The 26896-nt window shown below is 38.0% G+C and overlaps 1 protein-coding gene across 2 annotated transcripts in view; it reads left to right on the top strand.

The window, feature by feature from the left end:
* The window catches only part of PLCL1 (phospholipase C like 1 (inactive)), a 328672-nt gene extending 302717 nt beyond the window's left edge, over positions 1–25955 (top strand). For both annotated transcript variants that reach the window (XM_072812891.1, XM_072812892.1), the window contains exon 6: positions 24307–25955. In XM_072812891.1, coding sequence (XP_072668992.1) covers positions 24307–24489 — 183 coding nt within the window. In that variant the 3' untranslated portion in view covers positions 24490–25955. The remainder of the gene's footprint in view (positions 1–24306) is intronic.
* The last annotated feature ends 941 nt before the right edge of the window (positions 25956–26896 follow it).

Below are 26896 nucleotides of genomic sequence, written 5' to 3'. Positions count from 1 at the left end.
ACATTTGTCATCTATTACCTTTGTAGGGAAGCTTTTCCTGCTCTTTTCTTTCCATGTGCTCCAACCCCAATTCTCATCAAAACCAGATAATCTCCTTTTTGGTGCTATATCTGTAGCTTTTTAAAAAAATATTTTATTTATTAATTTGAGACAGATTCCAAGAGAAAGAACATGAGCGGGGGGCGGGGGGGGGGTGGGCAGAGGGAGAGAGCGAAGCAGACCCACTGCTGAGCAAGGAGCTCGATGTGGGGCTCAATTCCAGAACCTGAGATCATGACCTGAACTGAAGGTAGAAACCCAACCACCTGAGCCACCAGGATGCCCCAGTATATCTGTACATTTTCATCCTGTGTTCCCAACCCTCACTATGTCATAATGATTTTTTTCCGTGTCTCTTTTCTTCTTATGAGCTTGTACTCCTTCTTATGAGATTGTGGGGACTGTACCTTAGCACAGTGCTGAGCTTAAACTAAGAAAACAGGATTACAGGGACGCCTGCGTAGCTCAGCAGCTGAGCGTCTGCCTTCAGCTCAGGGTGTGATCCTCCGTCCTGGGATCCACATTGAGGTGCCTGCGAGGAGTCTGCGTCTCCCTCTGCCTGTGTCTCTGCCTCTCTCTCTGTCTCTCATAAGTAAATAAATAAAGTCTTGAAAAAAAAAATCAACAGGATTACAGAAACTAAGCAATTTGTTCAGTATAGCATAACTCATTAGTTAGAAGTGGAGGGGCGCCTGGGTGCCTTCCTTCCTTCTTCCTTCCTCCTCTGCCTCTGGGGAGTTTCATTCTCCCTGGTCTAAACTTACCCAGGCTCATCTTTTCCTACCAGGGTTTTCTGTCTAAACAGAATATAAGCAGGCACCTATGTGCACTAAACTGGTACATCGGTTTTAGCTTTTCCTCTAAGTAGGCTCGATGCCCAACTTTATTTTTTTCATCCTACTGGTATCCATCTTTTGTCTTCCAGGCAATTAGTACCTATTCTCAGGGATGTTTATAGAGTTGCACAGTTTTCCAGACCCCTGCCTCTGCTCTTTCTAACTACTTTCCTCAGTATACACAGTGTGTGTGCAGTATGTGCATAAGTACACAAATATTCTGAATATTTCTTGTATATAATATTTGGTGGCCTTATGTACATTTTACCAATCTATTTTTTATTGTTACAGTAGAAACAGCACTTGGTATGTGCTCAAGATGTGTTGTTTAATTGAATATTTTGAATATAAGCCTAGAAAAGAATATTAAAAATTGCTCTGGTGCAGTAACTAACACTTTTGTCATTATTGCTTTTAGTTTCTTGTAAGAGGACTGAAAAAGATACTGTGATTCTCTTCAGGTTTCTTGTCTTTCTCCAGCATGGTTCAGATATCATTAACATTCCAAGTCACTGAACTTTAGAACATTTATATGATCTTTTTTTTAAGATCTGGGTAACTTTCATCCTTGACTTCCTTCCTCCCTTTGTGAATCATCACCATCTTCATCACTGTCACTTTTTACATATTTATCAGGAGCTCATCATATACTTAGCGCTATAAATATATGAAAATGCCTTGAGAGTTCCCTCTCCTCCCTAGAATTCACTTGCCAAACAGGCAAGCCTTCTCCCTTTGGTCTTAGTTACACTTCTGGAAAAATCCTCTCATCTTGAGATCATCATTATTTGTATTCAATAATTTAGAAAATTATTGAAAAACAACTTGTATACACCAAAAAGAGATGGGCATTTTAGGGAAAATGAGAATATTCAAGTGTTTGGCTGATTAGAATTGATAAATTTGATTCTCTTTCAAATATTTTAAATACAGAGTGCACTTTAGCAACAGCAACGGATAGCAATAGCTAACAGATATAAAATGTTTATTCTTTGCTGGACAGTGTTTAAGTGCTTCACACTTATTAAACCATTTAATTGTAATAACAGCCATAGGATATAGGTACTATTAATATTTCTGATTTGTATATCAGAAAACTGATGGACATAAAAGTTAGGTATTAGCTAAACATTAAGAAGGTCAACTAGGTAATGAGTGGTAGAGCCAGAATTGAAATCCGGGCAGTGTGGACCTGGAGTCCTCATCCATAGAATGATGAGACTATCCTACCTGTTACATGGCTATTTCATGTATATTGTATAAAAAAGCTTATTGATGATGGTAAAGCCATACTTTATAATGGTAATTAAAGTCCGAAGCCTACAAATATATAAATGCAGAGGGGGTCTACAGATGGGCATAGAAGTGTTTGTCACTCTTTGTACAATAGGCAAACCATCCCAAAATTTTAAACAGAGGTTTCTAGTGTGGCTGGATGTAGATAGTAGGTTAATTTGAGACACAGATTGGAACTTTGGGAGAGAGGTGACTGTTATGGGCTGGACTGTGTTCACCTAAAACTCTTGTGTTAAAGTCATAACGCCCAGTACTTCAGAATGTGACTGTATTTGGATACAGATAGTGTCCTTAAAAAGGTAGTTAAATCACAATGGGTACTTAGTATGGGCCCTAATCCAACATGACTAGGGTCTTTATAAGAGGGAGATTAAACAGACACACACACACAAGAAAGATGATGTGAAGACACAGGGAGAAGAAGGCTATCCATAAGCCAGGAAGAGAGGCCCAGAAGAAACCAACCTTGCCCACACCTTGATAACAGACTTCTAGCCTCCGGAATTGTGAGAAGATAAACTTCTGCTATTTAATCTGCTTGATTATTCCTGTGATACTTTGTTATAGCAGCCCTAGCAAACTTGCACAGTGACTGTCTTAGTTTGTGCTACCATAACAAGAATACCATAAAATGAATGGCCTAATCAATGCACGTTTATATCTCGCAGTACTAGGGGCTGGGAAGCCTGAGGGTGTCAGAAGGTCAGGTTTTGGTGACAACCATCTTCCTGATTTCCTCACATGATGGAGAGAGAGTGAGCTTGAGTTCTTTATTCCCTTAAAATAGCACCAATCTCAACCCCTGTGACCTCATTTATACCTAACTACCTCCCAAAGTCTTCACTTCCAAATACCATCACACTGGGGATTGAAGCCTCAACATATCAATTTTGGAGGGACACAAACATTCAGTCTATAGCAGTGACCCAGGATGAAAAGGATTGAAAGCTAAAGTTTGAGGAGTTTCCTAATATAAAATCTGCCAAGGGGAAGAAAGAAATCCAGTTTTCTATTGATTGTTGGCTGAAAAATATAATTTAATTTGAATACATTTTTATGTGAAGTGGGGCATACACGGTCACATGACTTGTTCTTATGTGGGCAGTTAGGATGGTCTCCTTAGTGATGTGGTTAGAAGAATTCTATCAGCCTGCATCTCTTACCAGATATATCCATTATACACCACTGGCTCCTGTCTCCTCTAGAAATACCTGTTGCCACTCCACTTGACCTTGGAATTGCTGTTAGCATCATGACCAGTCCTTTGGTTATTTTCTCCAGAAAATTCTTGTCTTTATAAAAGGGCCTGAGTAAAAGGTAGTGGCAATAGATTGGTTATAAAAGGATGGTTTAGTTTTTGGGTGAATTGGTGTTCCTTGATAGAGTTAAAAAGTTGGACAAGATTTTGCCGGGAGTGGATGTCAGTGGTCCTGAGAAATTCTAGGCTGAGGCAAATGCATATTCAGTGGCACCTAATTTATTCTTTCATTCAACAAATGCTTTGGATCCCTGCTTCAGGCAAGACCTTGTGCTAAGCTGCTGGGAATATAGCTGGGTACGTGATGGACGCAGCCATTGCACTCAAGGAGTGAGTGTTCTTATGCGAGGTGCAGATGTTAAAAAGTGCAAGCTATAATTAGTTATTAAATTGTAATTGTGGCAAGTGCTATGTCAGGAAAGAGGCTGGAAAGAGTAAAAGATAATTTTACTTAATTCATTACATCGCTGAAGTTTGGCATCATTTGTAGCCTGTGCTGTCCAACATGGAAAAACTAGCTATGGATGTCTATTAAAATAAAAATAACTAAAATTAAATAAAATTATATATTCAGTCCTCCAGGGGCCCTAGTCACATTTCAAGTGCTCATAGCCACGTGTGGCTGGTGATTTCCATATTGGGCAGCAGAGATATAGAGTAGTTTCATCATTGCAGAAATTTTCTTTGGCAAACACTGTCTGGGCTATAGAGGTATACCAGAATTATGAAGTAAAAAAGAGAATTCTTAACTGTTAATTCCTTAGAGACTGGAAGATATATACATCTACCAAAATAGTCCTTTTGTACTTTTGGCTGCAGGCCACAGTACAAATCTCATCTTAGTCTGGCCTTCAAAATGAGGAATGGGACTTCATTTTAAACGATGGGCAGATTTCTTTTCCCTTTCGTATTATGAACATTGAGGTTTTGCATTCTTTGAGTATTCATTTTTGTATTTATGAGCAATTTATCCATAGGAGCTAAGGGGTTTTTATATTTTTATTTTTATTAAAAAAAAACACCCCTGACTATAGAAAATAAACATCCTGTGGCAGAGAGATATGAAGAGCTCTGGAGACTGTTACTTTAAAATAGGACAGCAACACTTGGACTCTCCACAGCTGGGGGAGTTCATCTCAGCGTCAGTACAGTTAGTCTCCGTTTCTCCAAGTACAAGAGAAAAGAGGAAAGAATCCTATGTGGGCAGAGAGGAAGAAAATCAGCTGTGCTGGTTTAATACCCTTGAAGTGGATGTTAGTGGAAGACTTTATTAAAATATGCGACCTGAAGCTGAGGATTAGAACAAATAATATATCATGGTGGGGGATGTGCTTTTGCTGCCACACCTAAAGGTCACCCTTTGAAGGCAGCTGAGCCTGCTGCCAGGATCCATTGATTCCTCTCTAGTACTGAAACGTCTCCTGGCAGGTGTCAGCCTGGCTGCTCCAACGCATAGATATGGAAAGTTACAGAGTGGGGAATTGTGGCCCATGGGATCCTGCTAGTGGATGGTTAGAATGCTTCAGTGTTTGTTCCAAATAGACATTATGTGAATGTTTACTTAAGCAGCATAACAAATATGGCCACATGAAACAAACAAATAGTGACAAACAGATATATTCCTTAGAGAGATAGAGCCTCTCAAGTCTTTAGGGTGACAGTTATAAAATCCTGCCTAGGTGTATACAATTCCTTTAATTTGCCTCTAGTGAGGTTGCTATCTTGTTAAGTAGGTCAGTTCCCTTAACCAGGTGCTTTCATTCTTCTTCTGTTAGTTTTCACTCACCCCTCTGCTCCAGCCATGGCAACCCTCTGCAGTTCTCTCAATATCCATATCTGGTGGTCTTTGCTGCTGTCTGAGGTGATTTTGCTCAGTGGCTAATTGTTTGGATTTTTTTCCCTCCAAGTTTCTCAGAAAACAAGGACATATGGAAAAAAGTGGTGGTAAAATGATCTGCTCCCCCAGCCATGAGGATTCCCCAAGGAGCTGCATGAAGGGAGCCATCCCTTCCTCCGCCCTTCTCTCATTTCCAACTGAGTCTCAAACTTGAGGGGTTAACATTCATTCTGCACTGTTAGCAAATTAAAAAATGATAGAACTGTTTCCTAAGAAGGTTGGCAAATGAAGGAAGCTGGTTTTTACTGCTGTTAAGGTGAATGCCTGTGTGTGTATGTGTGTGTGTGTATTCTTAGTCCCTTTGTGCACTCATAGTTGTAAAACTGACTTTCACCCTTTCCTCTTTTATTTTTGGTAGATGTTTCAGGCAAAGCAGGATGGGAGAAGGGCTAAAGGAAGTATCTATGGGGTGTACCGATTCAGTGACCCTTCAATCCATATATCTTCCTTACTGTGAATATTCATAAATGGACAGTGGTAACATTTATCCCGTGCTGAATCATGCTAACAACCCCTATCACGTATAGAGGAAAGATCTTTATGTCTTTTAACTACCAACAGATTACTTGAACCCTAGAACTTTAGGCCATATTACATAGAATTGTATATATTTCTACTTTCCAAATAACAAGTATAAAGATACCGCCTTATACATGTAAGAGGCATTGATAGGTTAACCTATTTATTTTTTATTATAGAAAATAACTTTAGAGTTATCATTTTTTCCTCCTTTCACCAAATTGTAAAAGCAAATGGCTAGATTTTTTTTTTTTTTTGGCCTTTCAGGAGGCATGATTAGTTCAGATTTCACTAAGATATTTTCCTTCTGTGAAAACCATTCTCTACTATGTGGACATAGTGTTCACTTCTAATTTAAATGCTTAACTTATACAGGTCGGTGATACACTGATGGTTTTTGATGATTTCGTAAGTTTTCAGAATGTCTTTGAGGACACTTTTACATACTTAGCGTGACCGAGGTGCAAATTTACATGGAGGCAGAAGAATTGACCAGACTATTTTGGAAGGTCTCTTCTAACAATTGGAGCACAAGCTTTTTGTGGACAGTCAGGAACTCCCTCCCTAAGCCCGAAACAGGGGAGCCACCTGGTGGGCAATGTGAGAATTCTTCATTTTCTAGATGTAGCCATAAATTCATGCACTACGAAATCTGTGCTTTTTAATTTTTAAATTTACATAGATTTACTTATATGTTTAAATTACCATGCTTTACATTTTTAATGGATGAGTAACTTTCCCACCTCATACCAATAGAAGGGCTCTAAAGTAAGGAGAAAGAGTATTAGGATCCTAGCAAAATCGACTTAGAAGATCAATCCAAGAAGTAGAGGCTTTTAGGAATTCCATTTCATATTTTGTCTTTTTCCTTTCACAATTCATCGCTCAGCATGTGTTTATACATATAAAATGGCTTTTATGAAAGACTTTCAGCTCCCCTCCAGCTACCCTACTTCCTATCTCTCTCTTCGCCTACACAGCCAAACTTCTTAACTAGGTTGTTTACACTTGCTGAATCCACTTCCTTACCTCCCACACAGTCCTTAGCCAACTTTAATCTATCTTTCCTCTGACACTCCATTAAAACATTCTCACCAAGGTCACCAGTCACCTTCTTGTCACGAAATCTTGTGGACAGTTTTTAGCTTATTTTCCTTGACCACTTGGGAACATTCTGGATGGCTGGCCACCCCTCCTTCTTGCATCTGCTTCTCCTGGTCTTCCTATTACATCTCTGATGCTTTCTTCCCAGAGGTTTCCACAAGTTTCCTTTCCTCTGTTCAGCTGCTAAATACTGGTGTTTCTTAGGGTTCTAGCCTAGGCTCTCTTCTCACTCCATCCTTTCTCCTTGACTCACAGTGTCCATGCAAATGGTCTTCATTACCCTTACTCTGTTGTCAAATCCCAAATGTGTATCATTGGTCCATGGGTCTCTCTTTATCTCTAGATAACCTCCATTTGCCACCCCTCCCTTTCTGTTACCCTCCAGGCATCACACTGGCGAGGTCTCTTCTCAAGTTGTGTTCATCTCCATGCACATCTGCCACTTGCCTCAGAGACACCACTGGTATCTCTACTTGAGTGAATGAATGGATGGATGAAAGAATGAATGACAATTTGGAGTTATCCATGCGAGCATCCTGGGAGTTATTCTTGATCTTTTTCCTAAACCTCCACCTCTAAGCTATTACCAAATATTGTTGGGTCAACCTCTGAAATATCTCTCTGAGTGATCTCCATTCCCATAGCTTAGTTCTCTTCATTTATCACCTGAGTTAGTGAAAAGTCTTTCCTCTCCCATATACTCTGCCCCCCTCTGCAGTGCAGCAGCTGAGGTGACCTTTCTAAACAGAAGTCTGGCCATGGCCACTCTGTATGCTTAAAGCCCCTCTGAGGTTTCCCATGGTGCCTACTGCAAATTTCCTAACTACTACCCCTGTGGAGCTCTTTGTGATCTCTTTCCTCTCTAGCTTCATCTCTCATTGCCTTCCTCTTCCGTGGGCTCCTTCAGCCATGGGGAAAATTTTTCAGTTCCTCAGTGGCACCAGCTGGACTCTCATGCTGGGCAGTTACAGGAACTGTCCCCTGTGTTTCAAAGGAGTGTCTTTGGAGTGGGAGGGGGTTGGGGGGACACTGTACCTGTGCTTCAGGTGTGAGCTCAGGTACCCAGTTGTCAGGACACCTTTTCTCTAGCCCCTCCATCTCCAGCAGGGTTAGGCATCTGCCATGTGCTTTCCACAGTGCTCTGTTGTTCCTCTATCATAACACTTTCATTGCTTCCTTATCTCCTTCCTGCTAGATGGTCTCTTATTTAAAATAATTAAATGATGAATTTTAACACAGCAATTTTAATCTGAGCCCTAATTAATAAATGACAGACTTTCAGTATATAAGGTGAGCTCAAAGAACATTTCCTCCAATCCCCTTCTTTAATAAAAAAGGAAACTGTCACCCACAGGAGTTAGCAGTGATATTTCCAAGGTCACACAGCCAGTTCCTAATTTGTTCATCATTCTTTCCACTGCAGACATCAGCCACATCCCTGTCCTTTTTATCCTTGTGACTGATTCTGGCTTTCTCTGTGAGAAGCTTAGAAAGCTGTAGCTGGGACAAAAGCATGATTTAAACACTATTTTCCCTTGATTATCAACCATTCAAATGGTGTTAAAACTGTAACAGGCCTGGCACTTCTCATTTAAATGTGTTTTTGTTGGTGGTGGTGATGGTGATTTTTTTTTTTTTCTTCTTTTTTACCTGAGTTACAGGGAACAGGGACTCATTGAGGCTTTCTCAGGTGAGAAGCATATATGTGACAAGGCAGGAAACATGTCTCCTGAGGAGAGAAGCCACAGAACGGGCAGCCTCACAGAAACTTGGGCTGCAAGACCATTGCAATCCAAGCTTTAGGGGACCGGGATTTTTTCCTCTCTTAGGAGCAAGAATTGTAGATTCTTTTTTCTAGCGTGGTGGCCCTGGAAATGCTCAGCTCTCTCCCTTTCTTGTTTTCCTCTGTGTATTTTCTAGCACCTCTTTCTGACGAAGGCTCTTTGAATGTCCCAGGTCACCTTCTGAGAGCGTTAATCTGATTGCTTTCACTAATTGCCATCATTGCTGCCTGGAGTCAGGCTAGCTCACAGGTCACTGGCCAGCTATTAACTGGCCAGCACTCTTGAGCTATGTGTGAATGCTCCGTCCAGCCAGCTGTGGCCAGAGGCAGGCTCTGATAGTAGAGAGTAGGGCCATCCCACCCCAAGGTCACCCTGGGGCTACTTTCTTTAGCAAGGGTCTGTGCGCATGGACAGGATCACACAAGGCTTGTCCTGTATGTCCTACGTGGTATAATTTAAAGTTCATCCAAAAATGTGTGCGGTTTTTTGGTCTGCATATCGAAGGCCTAAAAAATATTGCTACTGAAATATCGGAATTGAATATGAATGCTCTCTCCCACTAGCTTTTGACGTTTGATTTTCACAGTTATCTAGGGAGAAATATGAGGCCTGGATAGGATGAGTATTTAGGGAGGTGTCAGCCTGGCACTCATAAAACTGAATGGGCTGGTGAACGTATGATGAATTTTTCCAGGCGTATATATTTATAAAGTTGATTTAAAAATAAGAATGTAAGAGTGATGGTGTCTGGCATTCTGAAGAAGTGTTTTGACAGGTGTATGTGATGATTTAATGGCGCATTTTCCAGAAGGTGGACAGGGTGATGCTGTGGAAATGTGTGTCTTTCAGGGAAGTGGGATTCACTGCTGTGAACTTGCTGTTGAGTCTCTCCGTGTGCTCTGCCGCTCAGGCTTTTACTCTAACGTCACATGGCTGGATCATTATTTTCAGAGGCGCTAATAATGTGTGAACCTTGATTGGATTCTGGATTTTAAAAAGCTATTAAAGATATTTTGGGACATTTGGGAAACTTTGACATGCACTTCATATCAGATGAAATTGCTGAATGAGTGCTAATTTCGTTCGGGTAATAATAGTGGGTGATTATGTCCTTATTTTCATGATATGCCTACTAAGATATTTAGGGTGAGATATATATATATATATAATCAATTCAGCCAAAATGACATAGTATGAACAGTTGGTAAATATAGATACTACTATTTCAACTTTTGTGTGGTGTAATTTTAAAAATAAACGACATGTTGGAGCAAAATATGTTGCTAGTAGTTTCGTGTTGTAGATGGCTTGAGTTTGAGATCTGAAACTTGAGGGAGTCTCCGATCAGGGAAAACAAGTCTTGACATTTCCTTGGTGTATTGGTAGTCTGGTGTTTAACCAAACGCGCAGCTGGATATGAGGCAACAACAATGAACACCTCATTACTGACCAAATCTCCAACCAGTCATTGTGGAGGGAGCCAAGCTGGCCACTCCTTGATTTAACTACTAATAAGAAAAAGCCATTTCATCTGATAGCTGCCTTACCTTCATTAATTAAAAAATGACCTGTTGGGCGGAACATGCAGGGCAGTTGTCCCTTTAAGAATTTCTAGTTAATAGCTATTTGGCCACTGCCACGGACACAAGTTAGGACTCATGCCAGTGTAACTGGGTGCCTACAGGGCTGCAGGATGGGTTACCCTGCACACACCACGGAACATTCCTAAAGGGGACAATTTCAGACTATTTAAAAGTGTTATGACTTTGCAGAGAATAAAGATGTCCTTGGTAAAAGACACATCTAAACCAGATGCAGTATGGCCATCAGTGGGCTGCAGGGAATGCCATGCACATAGAAGGCTGTGTGACGGTGCCCCTAGAATTGTGCAGCCCAAGACCAGATGTCACAAAATATCACTTGCTTGATGAAATTCTCCACACCGGGCGGGGGCGGGGGGGGGGGTGATTAAGCAGCTAAAGCCACTTTGTGATCAGGTCATTTGGTGGCCTGTTGTTATTACATCTACACTCTTATTCTCACATTTTTGCAGATTTTTTTTTTTTTTTGGATAGATGAAGTAGTCAATAGTTTAAGCAACATAATCTGTAATTTCTTACAGTGAAACTATACCAAGCAAATAGAATGCATTTAAAAGTATTCTTTTAGTACTAGGAACTGTGCCTATAGTCTTTGTCTGCTTTGGGGTCTGAAGCATCCTACATCTTTCAAATTGCCATAAATGATCTTTTTGCAATGGAAAGAGTATGAGCTTGCCAAGTGGAGGTTTTCTGTAGAAGCTCCTTCTGTGTTTGGCCCACAGCACTCAAGACATGTGAATTCGGCTTTCAGGGTCATTTATTATCCCATGAAAGTTAATTTGAGATATTGGAACTTTTAAATAGTATTTTTTTTTTTGTGCTGATGACCATCCATTACTGAAATTTCATTTGAAATGCAATTAATTACTTTGTCACCTTGCTAAAGGTTGATACTAATCTGTCCTCTCTTATTAGATTTGTTGACGTAGAAGCAAATGATCACAATAATGGGAAGGAAAGAGCAGAGAGCAGGGCAACCAACAGGCACTGGATTCTTACTGTTTTATTGAATGGTTCTTTTGTCAAAATGACTGCAACAGAATTCTCAGGATACCAGTATCATCACACAAACCTAAATTCATGAAGTCTTCTGCACTTGAGTCATATTTTTAAAGTTTAGCTCAGGGGCTTCTATTATTCAGCTCACTGGTGTTGAAGCAATTTTGTTGACATTTTCTGTAAGTGGATTAGGCTCACAGTCATTTGCCCAAAGCAGACAGATGGCTTCTTAACCAGAGCACCCTTGCAGGAACCTATCTTATGGTATCTTCAGAAATATAATGGGTCTGTCACAAAAGATAATGTTTGTCATTAATTTCTTTTGGTGACAGATGATTTCAGTTCATTTTTACTTTCTCATCTGCCTTAAATAAAATGGCTGTTTAACATTTCTTATTCCAATAGTGAGCAATGAATGCTTTGGTGTTTTACACTGAGCAATATTGTAAACTCTAAATTATGAACAAGAAAACCAGAATTTGCAGGGGAGAGGATGACACATCCTTGGGTCTCCCAAGGAAAATTGCCCCATCAATGGAATTATTACTCTTTTAATTTTAATCATTGTGGGCTTTTTCACAGGTTATCAATCCTAAATTTTATTCTCGGTAACTGTTTATTCCCTCCATTTTATCAACTTGTCTTTTTTTAAGTTTCAAAGATTTTTGTTCCCTCTCATTTTGTAACGTGGAGTACAGTAGACATCTATAACATTGTCATTATTAATAGCATTTACTGAAACTTTAGAATTTTCTGTTTATAGAATAATTTTAGTAGCTAACCATCAGTAGGATTTGCCACATATTATTCTAAAGAATTCACACGTATTATCTCTCTTAATCTTGCAATAAGTCCAGAGATGAGTACGATTTTTGAAGCCATTTTATGGATGAAGAAACTGAGGCACCATGTGACCCTGGTCAAGGTCAAAAGCTGATAAGTGGTGGAGCCCAGGATTTGAATCTAGGTAGTCTGACAGCACTACCTGGAGTGTTGTAGTCACATTATACACGTAGTCACATTGTACACTGACCTACAGAAGAGCAATATGGTTACAATTCAAAGCCTCTGGGCCAAATTGTTATTATATGAACAAAATATGAAATCCTTAGAGTCCTTTGTATTTTTTATGACTTCTAGAATTCTGGCTCTGCTCCCCAGTTTGTGTGTGCTGCCATCTTGGTCGGCCAATATGGGAGGTTTTTAGGAGCTTGTGGATACTGCAAGGAGAACCAGAATCCCAGGGTTCTGTGAACTACAAGTCCTCACATTAATGACATCCTTTAAAATGTTCAGCTGGTGCCTGTAATGAATTCAATTCAATTCTATAATCATCATTTTGGATCTGATCTATTGGGGCTTATGATATCTTTAAAAGGAAAACCAATCATCTTCTTCACGCTTCTCCCCCTCATCAATCTTCTACCATTGCTTTTGTATTTCACTTTTCTGAAAATTGAACTCAGATCAAAATCATTAAATTCTTTTAAACTGTGAACCCACATTTAAGGCAAAAATTGTAAATTAAAGTATCACACAAAGGAGGTATTTATGTATGGGATATTCAGGGGGTTTTATCAAAGGATATAAAAAGGACTTTATTTATTCATGAGAGACACAGAGAGAGAGGCAGAGACATAGGGAGAGGGAGAAGCAGGCTCCCCATGGGGACCCCCATGCGGGACTCAATCCCAGGACTCTGGGGTCACGACGTGAGCGGAAGGCAGTTGCTCAACCACTGAGCCACCCAGGCATCCCTCAAAGGATTTTTTCTTCTTTAAGCCAAATAGAACTTATGCTATTTTTTCTTCTCTCCATTTCTACGATCTATTAGGTGACATGTGCAGCATATTGTGTAATGCAACTAAATGCAAAGAAAAATAACACACTGAAGAAAAAGCAACTGTTGCTCTGGGGAGCAGGCCGTATTAGTTATTTCCTTCATGCTTCTTTCCTGTGTGAGCCTGGGCACTATAGTCACTTAGCTTTCCTTAGTCCATTTCTTCACCTGTAAAGTCGATAAAAATCATGCCTGATTCTCAAATAACTCAAAAATATGAGATAATTGCTAAGAACTCTTGCTTAGCAGAAAAAGACACTGTCACTAAATAATACTTTATGCATATTTTCCACTATCATTTTCTCTTCAGTATAAATTTAAAGGAAACAAAATACATTCTAAGTAGGTAAAATATAAGGACAAATGGGCTGCATTTGGCCCTTTGGTGCTGTGCCACAAAGGCAGTAACCTTCCAGCGCGTTCTCCCATAGTACCTCTATCTGTATCAGTAAGACTGTAGGAGGACTGAGGACTCAAGGCAAGCATCACAAGATCCTTATATCATATTTCACTGATTATAAGATGCCAAAAAAAGATGAAGATGCTTTTCTGTCTTCCAAATTGTTGCTCATTAGTCACTTGGACAGGAGAGCCTTGCCCGACCCCCTAGACTACATGTTCTCACCACATCACATTCCTTTAAGCACATGGCACAACTTGTGGTTAGGCATAGTTTTATTTTTGTGGTTCTTTAAAATTTATGCTTGTATCCCTAACTAGACCTCGGTTCTATGTGGGTTCAATGTGGGCATCTGTGCTCACCATCTTACCTGGAGTCCAGCCCTGTAGTTCTTAACGAGGGCAGTACTGCCCTCTAGAGGGCACTTTGGAAGATTGTGGAGGTGATGGAAGAATTCTCTAGGGACAGTTAGTGGAAACAGCCAGGAATGCTGGATTTTTTTTATTATTTTTGACAAGTCATGGCATCCCACAGTGGCCTGAGGAGTAGAAGCTGATATTATAAATTACACAAAAAAATCTTTTGAGATACCTTTGAAGACTTGGCAGCTTCGGTGGGGTGTATGGATATTCATTTCCTCACTTGTGGGATTATCTATCACACTTTTTTCTCCATGGTGAGAATCTGTACTTGTCTTGGCATGTTATCCCTATCTTAATTAAGGTTATTTCCTTTCTTCTTTTATTATATGCAAATAAGTGTGGCCTGTTGCCATTATTTGTTTTCATATTAGTGTCTATCTGGTACAACTGCATTGTCATTTTTCTGTCTTCTTTGTGTGTGTGGAATGGCATCTGATCTCTTTATTTCTCTTTTGAATTTAAGCGAATTCATATTAAGTACAGGCCACTGCCTACTTCATTGTGGTTTCTTGTGTGACTGCCTGGGCATTCACATGTTGCAAAATACATGTTATTTTGTTTTAGATTACCATTCCTTTATTTCTCTTTAACAGTATAGTTAGGATACTGTATTTACTTAATTTTTAATATATATAATCAGCTTATATTATTTTTGACTTTTATTTACGGATCCTAAAGGGAGCCTTACAAAATATTTTTTTAAAGGGCCTCAGTTTTGATAGGGTTGAGAACCACAGGTCAAGACAAAGTCTGGTATATGGAATCCGTTGAGTAAATATTTGCTTGATGAATAGATAGATGAGTAAAGCAAAAATGAAGACCTAAATTCTCATGATAACTAAAGGAAACCACCACTGTTCCTAAACCAAAGAAGGATGTAGGTATGTCTTGGTTCATACATATATACCTCAGAACAATATATAACAGGGACAACAAATGGGATTTGGAAATATTAAATTCTATACTTATTTATTTATTTATTTTTAAAGATTTTATTTATTTATTCATGAGAGATACAGAGAGAGAGAGAGGCAGAGACATAGGCAGAGGGAGAGGCAGGCTGCCTGTGGGGATCCCCATGTGGGACTCCCAGGGTCCTGGGATCATGACCTGAGGCAAAGGCAGACGCTCAACCACTGAGCCACCCAGATGTCCCAAATTCTATACATTTTTAAAAAAGATTTTATTTTTAAGTAATCTCTATACCCAACGTGGGGCTCAAACTTACAACCCTGAGATTAAGAGTTGCATGCTCCATGGACTGAGCCAGTCAGGTGCCCCAATACTTCTTTTTAAGCTCTGGTCAAGAAGTGTATCTCGCTGTAATAGGTTTTATTAATTAATGCGATCTTACCCATCACTAATGGTATCTGTTGTCAGCACTGTTGTTACTGGATTGTTATTAATATTATTATTATTTTTCAGCTTTATTGAGATATAATTAATATATAACATTGTGTAAGTTTAAGGAATATATATATATAAAGGTATATATATGTGTGTGTATATATATATATATATATATATATATATTTCTTTACCATAGAAAGTTAGTTAACACATTCATCACTTCATAAGATTGCCTTCTTTTTTGCAGTGAGAATGTTTAAGATCTACTTTCTTAGCACCTTCCAAGTGTACGATATAGTATTATTAACTATAGTCACCATGCTGTACATTAAATTTCCAGAACTTACTCATCTTGTAATTGAAAGTTTGTACCTTTTGACCAGCTTCACCCATTTTCCCTTTCCCTTGCCCCTGGCAACCATTAAACTATGGTTGTTTCTATGAATTCTGTCTTTTTGGATTACATGTAAAATAGATCATCTAGTATTTGTCTTTCTCTGACTTATTTCATTTAGTATAATGCCCTTTAAATGCATCCATGTTGTTGAAAATGGCAAGATTACCTTCTTTCTCAAGGCTGAATAATATTGCATTATATATATAATATATAATATTCATGAGAATATTATATATATATAATGCATCTTTTAAAATGTTATTGGATGCTACACATATTATATAGGTATATGTTAAAGATGTATGTATATATATTAAAGAAGATGGCTAGATATATGTATACATATATATTTATCTATTCATTTGTTTGATGGACACTTAAATTGTTTCCCTGTCTTGGCTATTATAAATAATGCTGTAATGTACATGGTGACGTGAATATATCTTCAAGATCCTGATTTCAGGGGATCCCTGGGTGGTGCAGCGGTTTAGCGCCTGCCTTTGGCCCAGGGCGCGATCCTGGAGACCCGGGATCGAGTCCCACGTCGGGCTCCCAGTGCATGGAGCCTGCTTCTCCCTCTGCCTGTGTCTCTGCCTCTCTCTCTCTCTCTCTCTCTCTCTCTCTGTGTATGTGTGACTATCATAAATAAATTTAAAAAAAATTTTAAAAAAAGGAAAAAAAAAAGATCCTGATTTCATTGCCTTTGGATATATACCTGGGAGTGGAATTGTTGGATTGTATAGTAGTTCTATTTTTAATATTTTTGAGGAATCTCCATACTGTTTTACCCAATGGCTGCACCAATTTACATTTCCAGCAATAACAAAGGTGCCCTTTTCTCTACATCTTTGCCAGTGCTGGTTATCGCTTGTCTTTTTAATAATAGTCATTCTGACAGCTGTAAGGTGGTTTTGATTTGCATTTCCCTGATGATTAAGGATGTTGAGCACTTTTTCATGTACCCATTGGCCATTTGTATGCCTTGTTTGGAAAAATATTTATTTAGGCCTTTTGCCCATTTTTAATTGTATTTGTTATTTTTTGTCATTGAGCTGTTAAATATTTTGAGTTGTTATATATACGTGTATATATATTAAGTCGCTTATGTATTTTGGATATCAACCTCTTATTAGATGGCTTGCAAATATTTTCTCTCATTCAGTAGATTGCCTTTCATCTTGTTGATGGTTTCTCTTGCTGTGAAGAAGCTTTTTAGTTTGATATAGTCCCATTTATTTATTTTGGCTCTAGTTTATGCTTTTGATGCTATACTATCTCAATTACTGTAGTTTTGTAGTATATTTTAAAATCAGGAAGTGTGATGCCTCCAGCTTTGTTCTTCTTTTTCATGATTACTTAGGCTATTTTCAGTCTTTTGTGGTTACATACGAATTTGAGAATTGTATTTTACTTTCTGTGAAAAACGCGAGTAGAATTTTGATAGCGATTGCATTGAATCTATAGATGACGTTGGGTAGCATGCATATTATAATATTAATTCTTCTGATCCATAAACATGAGATATCTTTCCATTCATTTGTGTCTTCTTCAATTTCTTTTATCAGTATCTTGTAGCTTTCAGTATGTAGATCTTTCACCTTCTTGGTTAAATTTAAGTATTTTATTGTTTTTGATGTTATTGTAAATTGGATTGTTTTCTTTATTTCTTTTTCTGATCATTTATTGTAACTGATAAACACAACTGATTTTTGTATGTTGATTTTGTATCCTGCAACTTTACCCAATCCATTTATTAGTTCTAACAGTTATTTGGTGTAGTCTTTAGGGCTTTCCATATATAAGATTAGGTCATCTGTAATTAGAGACAGTTTTACTATTCTCTTTCTGATTTAGATACTCTTTCTTTCTCTCTCTTTATTTATCTCCCTTCCTTCCTTCCTTCCTTCCTTCCTTCCTTCCTTCCTTCCTTCCTTCCTTCCTTCCTTCTTAACTGCTCTGGCTAGGATTTACAGTACTATGGTGAATAAAAATAGTGGGAATGGGCATCCTATCTTGTTCTCATCTTATAAGAAAAGCTTTCAACCTTTCACCATTGACTGTGATGTTACTTGTGGTCTTGTCATATGTGGCCTGAATTATGTTGAGGTATGTTCCTTCTATACTGAGTTTGTTGAGTTTTTATCATGAAAGGATGTTGAATTTTGTCAAATGACTTTATGCATCTACTGAGATGATCATGATTTTTATCTTCATTCTATTACTATGATGTAATTATAATTATTAGTGAGTAGTATTTAAATAATGTTAAACTACTTCACTTGTATATATACTAAACAACACAAAGATGGTTTCTTCCATATTAAAAACTATTTTTTAAAAAACATGGTCAATGCAAAGGCTTTCTGCTTAAGACACAGTTAGTTACCATTTTGAAGTGAAATAAGGTTCTGTATTCCTTCAACATTCACGTTAGTCAGGATTTCCTGATGAGAAAGCTATTGCAACAATGCAGGATGTTATTTGAAAAAGGAATGTAGAAAAAGATTTTATTTGAAAGGTCTTAAAACATAAGTTCTCAAATTTAACTTTCAAATGTAATTTTCAGTATGTTGAATTTCAACAGATTATACCTTCAAATTTTTTGTAGCCTTTTGTATAGTTGCGCTTATTAAACATGTAATTCTGTTTTATTTTGCAATGTTATCTTCTCTTTGGTATTAAATTATTCTCAAAATTTCTTGGAAATATCTTCTACATTTCATGAACTAGTCTCACTTCAGAATTAGATTCTCGGGTATTAAAAAGACTTATTCCAAAAAAAAAAAAAAAAGTCTTATTCCTGTTCTGTTTCCATAGTCTTTAGAAACATTTGATTAATTGGAGTCTATAACCAATACTAAAATTAATCAGTCACAAAACTAATTTAAAAACCTGAACTTTATATAAGATTATAAACTGTAATGGGTCAGGTGAACATGTCCAATGTAGTCCCCTTTCTGTTCCTTTAAGAATGAAATAATTTGATTGCATTATGTAATAAAGATTTGAAAACAGTGTCAACTTGTTTTGAGTTCAGAGTTTTAGGCAAAGAGTAACATAAAAGCTCAATTAAGCCAATGTTCTTAGATCAGAACTGTCTACAATTATTCATCCATATTTCTTGAGAACTCAGAGTTAAATCCAACTTTTTAACTGGTGAGTAGAATGCGGTTGGAATATTTGGTTGCCAAGGTATTGAAAAATAATAAATCTGTTGATAATTAAATGGAATGGAAACTTCTATTTTGATGCAATTAAGGTATTTTGTCTATAATCTAATAGAGACACTTTTGTGCCCTATAACTCTTGTTCCCATCTTGTTTACCTTCCCTACATAGCTAGGCTTTTGTTCTGGAGAGCAAGAATTCTAGGCCATCTTTGCAGAGCTTTACCCAATTATTCTAGAAATGTCACATCAAGAGAAATAATATCTGCCATGACTTCACCACCAAGTTTTTGATCTGCTATTTTAATTTCTCAAATAAAGAACATTGTAGTAGTTATTTCCACTTCTTTAGAGCAGAACATTTAACCTCTTCAGATAATACTGATATTCCCAAAAAGCATGGTTTTTGAACTAGTAAGATGGTAGTAGAGCACGACCCACCACGACATGGTTTTGTCCAACAAATGGTATCTGGAACAAATAAAGAGCTGCTAATTCCACCACGCTGTCTGTGGCTGACTTTTACTGCAGTATTGTTCATAGCTATTGACATTAGCTGTAGGTGTGGACTCTTACATGAAAGTATATCAGGAGAATCAATCTGCCATTGAATATGTGCTGAAAAATACATTCGAGTCTGCCTGGAGACAGAGCTACATTTGTTTATGTGTATAGGTCTGTATATGTGAGGGTATATCCATTCCCAGAGTCTCAGTTAGCTTCTTTAAATATTTGTGGTGTGCCCTGAACAACCCACGCATTTCCTTCACACGTGACAAGGACACCAGTCATGACACTAGTCCTGCTCTTTTATGCACTAATAATACAAGGGATAGTGCAGTTCATGGGAAAAATGGGTGTGAGGGAGTCGTGGATGTCTTTTGTAAGTGACTCTGCCAGATTGTAGTCAAAATTACCTTTGAACAATGCTGGACAGGGAGGGAGCTGCTTTTCTTAGTAGAGGAATTATAAAAATCTTGAATGTCTTTTGATAGATTGTTCAATAAGTTTTCAATAAATGTTAGCTTCTGTGTAGGTTGTGATAGTATTTTATTGTCAGCAATAAAGTTAGTAATAAAACTTGTGATATTGTACAGCAACCCCATTTACAGTCTAAATTGCATCAGATATTTCTTGATTTCTAGATAATGTATTTTAATTGCAATCTAATGCAGTTGCAAGGATTTGATTATGACTACTTAATCTCTCTTTTTAAAAAATTCATTAATCATCACTGATTTTTAGATTCAAAATATCTATAGTGACCTCTCTGGTTTTCTGTGATGTCAAGAGTTACTCTTTAAATGTGCTGGGATTTCCATGGATTCTTAATTTTGGAAGCCAAATTGTGGTGACTGAGTTGGTGGCCATTGGCCTTGAGACTTTTGATAGTCCTGTTGTCCCATCAGCGTCAGTCTGCCTGAAATGCCCTCTATTACATTTGCTTTTCTTTGGGTTAAAGCAGTCCTCATTTTTTTTTTTTTTTTTCTGAAGCATCCCTAACATCAGTGGAGAGAAATTACAAATTGCCATGAGATTGCTAGAATATCGAAACGTTGGCAGCAGCTTGACATTTCTTACAAGTCAAGTGTCAATGATCACATCGTACATTAATTTTACATTCTAGGCCATAACAATCCCACAGATATTTTAATATCCAAGAAGTGTTTCAATTTATATAATACCAACTAAAATTCTCTTCTCTTCTTCTCTTCCAAGACCTCTATTTGAGGAGAATTTTTGAGCATATTCTTTAGAAATGCCTGTTAGAATTCTCCTTAAATACACACTATACACTAATCCCTTTAAAATGATTAGCTAATCTGAATACCTGATACGTCTTGTAGGAAATGATATATAGGACAAAGATGTTTGACAGAGGAGATACCATATAAGCTGGCTTGTTAGGAGTTTGAGAAGGAATATAGCAGAGAAGAGAGAGGGGTGCTCGTTGGCCAGGGGAAGTTGCTGCACATAAAATGGGAGAAAGCACTAGAAAGGAGTACCAGCATGGGGGTCATTAACAATAAACTTCACTCTTTTGCCTACTGTGAGTCTTTCCTGGTTCTTATATCCTAATAGGGAGGACTCAAGGAGTGGGTTCCTTGAGCCACAGAACAGAAAGATGACCTTTTATTCTTGCCTCTTTAAAAAACAGAAAACAAAATTTTCACATAAGTGCTTCGATATAAAATGTAAAAACTCAAAGGTAAAATTAGTCTTTCATCTGTTTTCTTCTATTAGCTAACAATTGAGTTTCTCTTTCAATTTCTTTTCTGCCTGTACCATTCAGCCAGGACGTGTTGTCTCCTGGCTATCAGGAGATGATGTAGTTGTGTTTTTGTGCTCTGGCACAAACTGTTTTCTCCAATTGGCCATTGTTTTCTGGAGAGACTGACTTCTGTGTACCAGAACTGGTGCAGTCTGGCATTTGGGCCTGGATGCCACCTCACAGAACTGACGAGATGACATTTTGGCTGATTAATTAGATATGTTTCATAACCCGCTGCAGGGAAAGGGATATGAGAGCATTACATATTAGTGGCATCAAGCTTGATATTTTTGCATGTTTCGCTCTTGCAGTTAGGGAAGATGCCAACTTTGCTTCTGTTGCAATTTTAAAATGCTTAAGGAAACCTTCAAAACTAAAAGGAAAGCAATCTCTTAAAAGTAACACTGAAAATGAGTGTAGATATGATCTTTTTATTAATGCAGTTTGGTTTTTAAAGGAATCTTTCAATTTGTACAGTAGCAATATACCTATCTCTGTCAAACAGACTCTTGGCAGCTGCATTTAAAACAGATTAGTACAGTTTATATGTTAACCTATGTACAGTGCCAAGATACTCATTGTAATAGACTGTGATACCTGCTTTTTGCATCATCTTATAGCAGAGTTTATTTGTGATTATTTAAATTACACACAACTCTTCAACATATTTTCTTTAATCTTTAAAACTGTGAGGAAGGCAGAAGGTTATTTTCATGTTTATAGAATAGCAAATGGCCCAGGGAGAAATTGCTGGAGCAAAGAACAAAACTAAGATAGTCTGACTTGGGTCCCTGCCAGCGTGTCCTTGGTGTACCTGGTCTTCCTAACTCTAGATACCACCTCTGAGTTCTCTCAAACTGTGCCACATGAGCAATGATTATCTTTATATCTGTGTTGTTTTCATGGGTAACCATGAATGGGAGGCTTTAATGTGCTTTGTAGAGAGCGCACGATTTTCCTGGAAGAGATGCCATATCATGTGGTATTTAAGACTACAGACTCTGGAACCAACTGTTGGACTTTTCTTAAACCCCAGCTCTACCACTCTGCAGCTGCATGACTCTGGGAAAGGTGACCGCCCTGGACCTTAGCTCTTTTTTTTTAAATTTTAATCAGTAAATCGAGAATAGGAAAAGTGCCTGTATCTTCATTGGGTTGCTGTGACAGTTGAATGAATGAATATACGTAAAGCACAAAAAAAAAAGACTCCCTGGGCAGAGTAAGCACTTTATGTGTACTATCATTATTAAAGCATTGCATTTTTACAGAGTGAATGTGACTTTGTTTTTCAGTGTCCAGAGGGGACTCATTACGTCTGCACTGTTCAGAACTGACTCCCCAAATTCTGCTGGCATAGTGAATATTTTTCCCTTGAAAGATCCATCTCTATCTGACAGAGTGTTCATTTCTTAGTCTTTAGTCTTAGTCTAAATTATAAACATGGTGTAGGAAGTAGAGCAGTGAATCGAAGTAGAGCATTGGGACTTTAGTCCCAGCTGAGTCATTTACCAGCTGTGACCTTGGGTCAGTCGCTAAACGTCATCAGGCTCTGCCTCTTTTCTCCTCGAGAGAAGGCTAGACGATAAAACTTCCAAATCTACTTATAAAATCCCTTTTCTGTGATTGAGGTGATGGGGGTAAGTATACTTTAACGAAATGTTAGGCAAACCCATCCTGATGCATCCCGCTTAGTTAAAGCCTATTATCAGAGGATTTAGCTGTTATTACGTAGGTAGGATTGGCAAGTACATGAGTAGGTTTTGAGGAATGAAATATTCTAAGGCATTTTTTTTCCTAAGGCATTTTTTAACACAAATTTCCTCAGAGGCAAAACCATTTATCAAATTAAATAGTGTATCATGGAGCACATTGGATAAAATAGGTGACTTATCCTTTTGCTGAGTCTCTGCTTTGTGGAGGAACTCTCCAGCAATCAGTGTAAACCCCACATCCTGCACATTGTCCTCTGCAGTTTGGGGTTCCTTTACCACTGCAGTGAGAATGGAGAAGGGAGAGAAGAAGGACTCTCTCCTCTTCTGTCTGTGCTAGGGAGGAACAGGTTCTGGTTGCCCCACACTTGGTCCTTTGGGCCCCAGGGCTGGTATCAGCTTATATACTTCACCATTTTTTTTAAAAAAATATTTTATTTACTTATTGGAGAGAGAGAGAGACAGAGAGAATGAGAATGGAGGAGGGGCAGAGGGAGAAAAAGAGAGAGAAATAGACTTCCTGCTGAGTAGGGAGCCTGACCCAGGGCTCCATCCCAGGACCCTGGGATCATGACCTGAGCCAAAGGCAGATGCTTAACCAACTGAACCACCCAGGCACTACATACTTGATCATTATTAATGAAGAACTAAAATAAGGAATAAAAATAAGGAGAAAAAAATCTTCCTCAAGCACTGATGTTACTGACAGCTGATGATTTCCTGTGATCCTCATATGCTTTTTGTTTTGATTGAGCCTCTAGAGCCTCTTTTTCTCCATCAGCCAGATGGGAACATTGTCTTTAGGGTGATGGAAAAGACAGAAGGAATGTGGGTAATAATAGTTTATTAAAAGGCAGATTGCAAGGGTAACCCAGTATATAAAACCCCAGCTTACCAAGCATAACAGTGTGTGATTTACTTTACAGAAGATGTTTTACTTTTTAAGTTCCTGTACACTGAGTGGCTGATTTAATTTTCAGTTCTTTGAAGGACTTCTCCTTCTTCCTTCTTCTTCTCTTCTTTCCTCGTTTTCTCCCAAGCCTGGGAATGCTGGGCCTGGGTGGAACAGGAGTCGCAGCAGTGTGCAAAGTCTCAGACCAAGGTGAGGGAAGAGTGCACCGTCCTGGGGAATGCAGAGAAGGGCCCCCTGAGGTTGTTTCTTACTACAGGAATCTCAAGAGGCTACCGGCAGCCACAGAGCTGATGGGGAAGGCTCAGGTTGAGGTCCTTGGCTTAAAGAGCAAAGACCCTGGACAGTGCTACTAAAGAACTTGGGGATAATCCTTGAAAAAGTGAGCTCTGAAGGTCTGGGTCCATTTTCTTACTGAGCAGCAGCACTTAATATATAGAGTGATGTCACTCAGGATATGCCTGGTCCATAACTTTCTTCTTTGGTGTATATTTCTACTGTTTGTAGGGCCAAGGAGATCTGTTGAAGAACGCCAAGAATGAAGCTGTAGAAAACATGAAGCAGATCCAGCTGGCATGCTTGTCTTGTGGACTTAGTAAAGCACCCAGCAGTGGTGCAGAAGCCAAGAGCAAACGCAGCCTGGAAGCCATAGAGGAGAAGGAGAGTGGCGAGGAGAACGGGAAGCTGTGACCCTGAGCAGTACTGAGATGCTCACCCATCCTTCCCTTTGAGGACTCTGGTTTTTCTTTCTGGTTTTCTTTCTTTAAGCTTTTTAGAAGTTCACAAAAAGATGCCCTCTATAAGGTGTTGGACATAGAGAGATATTTTCACAATGTCAGTATTTTAATGTAGTTAATTTATCTAAGTTAAAACCTTTAGTAGCAGTGTTTAAAATTCTGAGATGTATGTACATACCCATGTATGGTTGTGGGTGGGAGTGTGTGTGTATGTGTGTGTGTGAGAAGACAAAGAAAGAAGAAGGAAAGAAACAAAGAAAGAAAAAAGAAAGAAAGCAAGAGTGACAGTGAGAGAGAGAAACATTGAGAAAGATTGTGATCCTATGAAAATCTATTCTATGTTGCATTATTCATTTAGTAAGTTATTACTTTATCATTTTGGGGCAAATTTGTTAATCTGAAATTCTAAGGAGCACTTACTATAACCGGTTGCTGTGTTTAATTTTACTTCTCTACCTTTGTCATTTAATTTAGAGAGCTTAACATAGGTTATTATCAAAGGAAGCCAAATTTACCAATGCATAGATGTTTTGATAGATTAAATGTAGATTAGAAAAATTCCTAAGAATCACAGTAGAAATAAAAGTGACTAAAAGGTAAACAAGTGATCAGAATTTCTGAGATCAGCAAAATCATTTCTTCAGTTGAAAACTCTTTAAACTATTTATTAAATAAAATAACTTTTTAGAAAGTTGTTTTCTAGTTGTTTAATAAACATATATGATTTCAATGGAAAAGCTGATCATAAATGAGTTTATACCCACCCATGTGGAACTTTGAAACACAGTGAGAGCTCTGTTGTAATTAGGATTTTGATGTGACATTACTTTCAGTCATTCTTCCAAACTGGGAGCCTAGCATTCATTTTTTAAATGCACATGAGCAGTTAGGAGGCTTGTCTTTGATTAAATATAATTTATTGTACTAAATTTGAATTTAAAGACATCATTCAAACAATGCCACATTATCAGGCTGAGCTGATACAAATTCTGTGGATCAGATGACATGTTTGTGATGATTTAAGAACTAACTGATTACAAATAAGATATGGTTTTAATACATGAACAAAAACATACACACAAAAGAAGCAAACTTAATTAGGGTACATTTATAATTGCATCTAGATAATTTTTACCCTAATATCTTCATAAAGTACTTGAGTGTAATATGTTTGTTACCTCCAGAAGAACTAAATGTTCTATGGTTATGAAAATATATTTATTTAAAACATTGCTTTTATTTTGAAAAGCTTCTTAATTAATTTGATTAACAAATACGCTAGTTTTGGGGGAACCTAGGGAAGTAATTGTTGACATTTTGCAAATATAAGCATCTTCTATAGCTACCGTGTTATTTCTGACTTCTTAACACTATTATGTTCATGTTGCACATTACTGAAAGTAAAGATATGAAACAACACTTTTATTGTTTTCTTTTATTGTCACTTCATTGAAAAGACAAAAAAATAATGAAAATAATGAAATATAATGATATCATATTAAAAATGTCTCAAAGGGTATGGTATTTCCATGGACCAAATATGATGAAATATCTCCTTGGGTTTCAAACGGGGAATTTGGGGAGACACATGAGCTCATTGTAAGACAGGTTTCCAATGGTGCTATGATCACCTAAAAAAACTTCTTTACCCTCCATTAGACTTAACCTACACAGTAAAAGGAATAGTGGGGGATCCCTGGGTGGCACAGCGGTTTGGCGCCTGCCTTTGGCCCAGAGCGCGATCCTGGAGACCCGGGATCGAATCCCACATCAGGCTCCCGGTGCATGGAGCCTGCTTCTCCCTCTGCCTGTTGTGTCTCTGCCTCTCTCTCTCTCTCTCTGTATGACTATCATAAATAAATTAAAAAATGTTAAAAAAAAAATTTTCAAAATTTTAAACTAACCACAAATGAAAAGAACTTTATTGTATTATTTGATAATAAAATACTAATGATCAATATAAACATGTAAAAAACAGAGATGTAAAAAAAATCACCCACTATTAACATTTAGATTTATACCTCTTCAGACACTTCAGAGTTTATGCACATATCTAAATATGCTTTGATTTTTTTTTAAGATTTTATTTATTTATTCGTGAGAGACACAGAGAGAGAGAGAGAGAAGCAGAGACACAGGCAGAGGGAGAAGTAGGCTCCCTTCAGGGAACCTGCTGTAGGACTCCTTCCGGGAACCCGGGATCACGCCCTGAACTGAAGGCAGATGCTCAACTACCGAGCCACCCAGGCATTCCAATATGCTTTGATTTTTAAGAAAATTGAGGTGACATTATATAAAGTGTTTCTGTAATAATCATTTTACACAATAAAGACAATACATCATGAATCTCTGTCAGTAAG

This window comes from Canis lupus, chromosome 36 (genome assembly GCF_048164855.1).
Source record: "Canis lupus baileyi chromosome 36, mCanLup2.hap1, whole genome shotgun sequence".
Lineage (NCBI taxonomy): Eukaryota > Metazoa > Chordata > Mammalia > Carnivora > Canidae > Canis > Canis lupus.
This window is presented reverse-complemented; position numbering and strand designations above follow the sequence as displayed.